At 42.6% G+C, this 6642-nt stretch overlaps 1 protein-coding gene across 1 annotated transcript in view; it reads right to left on the bottom strand.

Annotated features, from left to right (window-relative positions):
• Positions 1 to 3489: 3489 nt before the first annotated feature.
• The window catches only part of LOC108509232 (protocadherin gamma-B5-like), a 10655-nt gene continuing 7502 nt past the window's right edge, over positions 3490 to 6642 (bottom strand). The window contains exon 5 of the mRNA XM_017838573.1: positions 3490 to 3616. Coding sequence (XP_017694062.1) covers positions 3490 to 3616 — 127 coding nt within the window. The remainder of the gene's footprint in view (positions 3617 to 6642) is intronic.

Raw genomic sequence — 6642 nt, 5'->3', positions numbered from 1 at the left:
TCGCCTCTGCTGCCCGCGCCGCCTCTCGCCTCTGCTGCCCGTGCCGCTGCCGCTCTGGCCCGCACTGCCCGGCCGAGCGAGCAGCCTGCGGGGACAGCACGCACAGGCGGCGGCGGCGGCGGCTCCAGCAACGCTCGGCGGCGGCCCAACAGCGGCACCCGGAGGCGCCGACACGACACTGCAGCCGCCTCACGGCCGCGCATTTATACTGCTTTGATACCGGGAGTTCTTAGAGTAAAGTTTTTAGGGAAAAGTCTCATCATCTGGTCAGCCCACATATGGTTAGTATGATCAGTTGAATTCTTTACAAAGATTTCTGAGAATTTATACACAAACCCAAAACCTCTATCTGACTTCATCAAGGTAGGAATTTCTGTGCTGTCCTTTTCAGCAGCTTTGCCAAAACTTTACGTTAAGAACTGATCCCCAGAGCACCTGAAGGATCACTGAGGTCTCAAGACGCAAGTTAAGCAAGTTGCACTGATTTCAAAGAGCTACTAGGTCACTGTCAACTGGACTAAAGTAATTTATCAAGCTTCCGATCTTTTTTGTATCAGAACAACAAAAATCCTTGACACGTACTAAACCAAAGAAGACAAATCAAACACTTCCCACTGTCTCACGTGTGGCTGGTTATTCACCGCTGTGACACATCCAGCCATGTGCAATGTAGGAAATCACACAGAGGCACACAGTCGTGTAGTCCTCACAGACACAAGAATAATGACCAGGTAGGGAAGATTGGCCAGTATTGCTGTACACTCTGTACAATGTTCCAAAGCTTGCCAGAGGGGGATCAGAGGGAACTGCTGCTATGTACTAATGCTCCTTGATCTTGTTTAATGCTTGTTACCCACTCGGAGTCAGGAAGGAGTAAGGCTGTGTGCAAGTGCCCTCCGCAAAGTCCTTCTTGCAAAGCAGAAGCTCAGATCTCTCACTCATTTCTGGTTATTAATAAACAAATCCAAAAGCTGTGACTGAGCCCTCTGAGGGAAATACTGGATTCCTGGAATGTACAGGTGCTTTGCCAAGTCTCTGCCTTGAAAAATAACTTCCCAGAGCACACAGAGGTCAGAAAGGTCTGAACACACAAGCATGGTGCTAAAGCTTTACTTTGGACTATATAGTAGGAGAGTTCATTTCTCACCAGTTCTTGTGAATTTTACTGCTTTGTAGCCTGATCACCTCTTATGATTATGAAGCTGTAAGTGTAAACGCTTTATCAAAGGACTGTATCTGAATACAAGGACTTGGGAAAGACTTGATTTTATCTTCTATTTAATTTTCTTTGCACCTAACATCCTTTTTTTCCTCTTGTGGTTCTCAAGGGAATTCAGTATTTGCTGCAAAATACTCAGCTACAAATGCAAAAGAATAATCTACATGTGGAAAACATGAATCATGACCCTCCAGGAAACAAATTCCTAAGGGAGATCAAGGACAGAAACTGTAATTACTACTTTGATGAAGTAATTACTACTTCCTCAAACAGTTACAGGGACATAGAGATGGAGAAAGGAGGTTTCACACAGGAATTATAAGCCATTTAACCTATATATCGTCATTCCAATCTCTCCTGAATATCTTGTAGATTTGCTTCTGACAGTCATGATTGACAAAGACATCTCATGAGAGGATAATGCATCATGGTCATGCCTAGAATGGAAATATATTTGCCTGCTCACCATCATTCTGAGAAGAAATATAAGCATTCAAAAGCACAGGAATAATAACCAGACAGACTAAAAGAAGAGTCGTCATCCAGCAGAGATGTGTGATTGAGCTATTCACTCAAAAGAATCTCTCTTTCCCTCTTTTATCTCACACACAGTTGCACAAAGATGCAATTTTTTCTACTGTCATATGTACATATATTCACCCATAACGACATTAAAAGACAAATGTACCCCCTCACATCTTTCCTTCCACATCTGATGTAACATGAGCCAGAGGCACTAACACATAATGAAGTACTCAACAGAACTCATCCATTTTTCTACTATGTGGCCTGTTCATTTCCCATAGAACTGAAGCTGCATGTTTAAAGGATTTATAATCGGCCTGTTTCTCAAACCATGTGTTCTGAGAAGGTAGAACAGATTCTGTTTTACCTTCTGTTTCTTCTTTTTTTTCTCACACAGACAGTTTTAGGTGGCTACAGTAAACATTTGCTACAAAACAACTCACAAATTCAAATGCAAAAGCACTTTCCAGAAATGGGGGAAACAAACCTTCCAGGAAATGAAGGCCTGAAAGAGTGTTACTACAACTGTGAAGAAATTCTACTTTACAACATGACAGGTATATATAATTTGAACAAAGGTGGTTTCCCGCAGGAATTGTCAGCTGTGCTACCCATAAATCATCCTTCTAAATGCAGAGTTATTGTACAAATGCTCTATTATCAGAGGACTGCTGTTGTGTTTCAGGATAGGGAAACCAAGATCAGAAAAAAAAAATGGCACAGGCCTTGGCATCAAACATGAAATCAAGCCATTGCTCAGCCAAAACCACATTGACCCACCTGATTTCCTGGTTCAGCCTCTCACCCTCCTTGCTCTGCATTCACAGCCTTTAGTTGCACCATGGACAAATCCAGCTATTGGTCATGTATTGGCCACAGATGAAAAAGCATTTCATTTGGTGATGTCTTATGGAAACATCAAGTATATCAAAGTATTTGTTTTGGCAGCTGCAAACCTTGAAAGTATGTATGGATGAAATCCAGTATTTAGGACTCAGTAATTACAGCCCTGCAGGGTTTCTACCCTCAGATATACATTGACATCTCCCTAGACCTTCACTTGTAAATAGGAGATAGAAGAGGAATGGCAAAATGTACTGTCATTAAGGATGAAATAATGAGAAATAGCTGCAGCAAGAGCCCAGAGGAACCATGCCTGAAAAAAAATCAATCCATCCTACTAGTGCTAACATTTCTGCAGCAGCCTTCCTCCAAAAGCTGGGATGACAGACACTGAAACTTCTCTCTTCATGCTCTCCTGTTCTTTATGTAGAACAAACATTAATTTCTCAATTCATGGAATCACACACACGTGTTTCCTTCAGGACTTCCATTATCAAAACAACAATAACCAACAGCCATCTCTTCAATGCTATCAACCAGTGCCAAGTGCATCCCGATCAGGAAAAGTATTTACAAAGGGAAAAAAATCTCACTGTAAATCAAAATTATTTAGGTTCATAGTACCTAGCTTTGCCATTTTTCCTTGCAGCAGCTGAATCACCTGAAACTCTCCAGTGAGCCTAAATGTAGGATGAAAAAGCTAGTACTGTGCCTCAATTCCTGCTCTAGATGAACAGGGTTTTATACTCTTCCTGCTTTCATTCCTTTATGAGACACAGCACTTTCCATCCTCACCACCCAAAGAAACCCAAAGGAAAGTTGCAGAATTTCAGAAAGGTTCCAAGGCAACCGAGAGCGAGCACAGGTTTATAGTCATGTGGCAGAACAGTGTCCATGGGTGGCTATCCTGTGCTAATGTTGGGGCTCCACTTCCCACAGGTGTCCCCACTGAAAGAGTCCTCTGCAAGCAGGAAGACCATCATCATTCTACATACACAGTTCATCTCCTTGTTGGAGACCTGCCATTGCCTTTCAGGACGGGGAAAACAGGATCACAGCAGGAATGCACAGGCCTTGCTACCAGACACAAAATCAAATAATTACCCAGCCAAAATCACATTGACTCACCTGTTTTCCTGGTTCCAAGTCAGTCTGTAACCCTTCCTGATCTGCATTCACAGCCTTTAGGCGGAAAATATCCAACTATTCCTCACATTTCAGCCACATGTTCTTTTAATTCAGTGCCATTTTATGGGAGCAGAAGTACATCAAAGTCTTTGTCTTGTGTATTGGGTTTGAGTGGCAAAGTTTTGGTGGCAGGGGGACTACAAGGATGGTTGCTGTGAGAAGATGCCAGAAGGTAACCCTGTGTATGACAGAGCCAGTTTTGTCTGGCTCCAAGGTGGACCCACCGCTGAACAATTCAGCCCTGGTCACAGTGCCTCTGTGGTGACATATTTAAGAAGGTTTGAGACCTGCTACACAACGGCAGCCAGGAGAGACGAGTGAGAATATGCAAGAGAAACAGCTCTGCAGACACCAAGGTCAGTGAAGAAGGAGGTGCTCCAGGTGCCAGAGCAGATACTCCCCTGCAGCCCCCGATGAAGTCCATGCTGAGGCAGGTTGTCTCCCCGCAGCACACAGAGGTCTGTGGTGGAGCAAATACCCACCCTGCTTCCTGGGGAGGACCTCACACTGAAGCAGGTGGATGTGCCCTGAAGAAGGCTGTGTCCCTGTGGACAGCTCATGTTTTAGAAGGTTTTTGGAAGAACATGTGTCCCTGTGGAGAGGAGCCCGTGCAGCAGCAGGTCTGCTGGCAGGACCTGTGACCCCCGCAGGTCACCCATGCTGGAACAGAGCATTCCTAAAGGACTACACCCTGTGGAAAAGACCCCTTTTGGAGCAGATATTGAAGATCTGTGTCATGTGGGAAGGATTCAGACGGAGAATTTAATAAAGGACTGTCTACCATGGGTAGGACCTTATGCTGGAGCAGGGGAAGAGCATGAGGAGGAAGGAGTGGTCGTGATGAACTGACCCCAACCCCATTTCCAGCACCCCTGAACCTCTTGAGGGGAGAAGGTAGGAAATTGGGAGTGAAGTTGAGCCCATAAAGAAGAGAGGAGTGGAGGAAAGGTGTTTTTAAGATTTGGGTTTATTTCTCATTATCCTGATTTGATTGGTGATAAATTGAACTAATTTTGTTGTTTCTCATTGTTCAGCTCTGACTTTTAATTGACAACAGATTAAATTAATCTCCTCAAGTTGAGTCCATTTTGCCCATGACAGTAATTGCTGAGTGATCCCCCCATCCTTATCTGCATCCATGAGCCTTTCCATATATTTTCTCTCCATTGTCCAGCAGCTTGGTGGGCACCTGGCAGCTCTCTAAGGTTAACCCATCACATCTTGGCAGCTGTCAGTCTTCAATTCATGGATAGAAACCACTTCACCAGCCTGATAACCTGTCAGTCTTTTACTATATGAATGTTTTCAGAACTACTATACAAAGAAGCCCAACTTTAGAAGTGAACAAAAAACCAGGACAATCATGGGAAACCTGCAAAAGTGTAAAAATCACATCTTAACATTTCAGATTGTGTCAATTGGAACAGGTACACAGACAAAGTAACTACTTGCTAATAAGTACACACAAGGCTCATGCAGGAGCTCACACTACTGACTATAGCCATAGTTCCTCAAAGGAATTCCTTCGGATAATAATAATAATAATAATAATAATAATAATAATAATAATAATAATAATAATAATAATAATAATGATATTAAAGGAAATGCATGAAAGCACATCTGTGGGTCTCATCTAAAAACTGGGGAAAACTGAACTTTGAGATCTTCCTTTTAGCCATTTCAAACTATACCACAGTGAACTCTTGCACCTGCCCTTTCTCTGTGCAGTCCGAACTCTTCACCTTGCCCAAATATCATACAATGAAGAGCTAAGTTTGCAGAGAGACATCAGTGAAAGAAATGTGGTGCACACAAATTTGCAGAGCCCAAAGACCACAGCACAGGTTCATTCTTCATATAATTTGAAGAAACAGAAAAAGATCTAAAGGCCATAAGCAATACAGAGCTCAGGTATAGTCCTGGTCATTAAAGTGTCAGCTGAAAGACAGCATCATCCTTCTCCAGCACAAGGGCAACCCAGAAAATACATTACACTACCAAATTAATGCAAAGGTTACATCTATGCCTAATAACCACTATTCATAGGGATCATTATGCAACAGGAAAGCAAACTGATGAACACACAACTAGGCCTGTCAATATCTGAGTAGTGTAACAAAAAAAAAAAAAAGACACTTTCTGACTCATGTTTGTAGGGCAGCAACAAAACACTTGCACTTGTCTCCACCAGCACCTCCTCACACACAGGACCCCCGAGACACTCCTGAAACCCGTGACAGATTACATTAATCTTCATCACCTGCAGATAAACTCTATCAAAAGAAAAGTTACACAGACAACTTCTCCTTACCTTAGACAATATTTGACTTTTCACCGTGTGTGTGTGATGAGCAAGAGCATTTCTTCACTGACATTTTAAGGAAAAAAGTGTCTGAAATTCTTTCTCTTGACAGCTGTAAATATGAAAGGCACTTACTGGACAGTTGGGCAAATGGAATGGATATGATCTTCCACACACCATCAGAGAAAATTCCTCACCTTTGGCTCATCACAGTGAGCAAGACAAGAGGTTAAAACAAGCATAATGAAAGAGATGATGCAATATATTCTTATTAAAGGCAGTTAGGCTAGATATATAAATCAGGTATTTAGTAAGGAAAGGATAATCTGTCATCTCTTCACAAAGGCCCCATTATGGTATTTGTCATAAGTCCATCACTATGCTGTTAGTGAAAAACAAACAAAAACTCCCCCCCCCAATTAAAACCCACAAAACCAAAACCAAAACCAAACAAACACAAACAAACGAAACCCAACAATACCCAAACCAGAACAGCAACCTACAGGCACACAGGACAAAATACCTGAAGCTCCCAATACAGCTGGAAAAACGTCTCCAAGAA

This window comes from Lepidothrix coronata, unplaced genomic scaffold, assembly GCF_001604755.1.
Source record: "Lepidothrix coronata isolate B3197 unplaced genomic scaffold, Lepidothrix_coronata-1.0 Scaffold348, whole genome shotgun sequence".
Taxonomy (NCBI): domain Eukaryota; kingdom Metazoa; phylum Chordata; class Aves; order Passeriformes; family Pipridae; genus Lepidothrix; species Lepidothrix coronata.
This window is presented reverse-complemented; position numbering and strand designations above follow the sequence as displayed.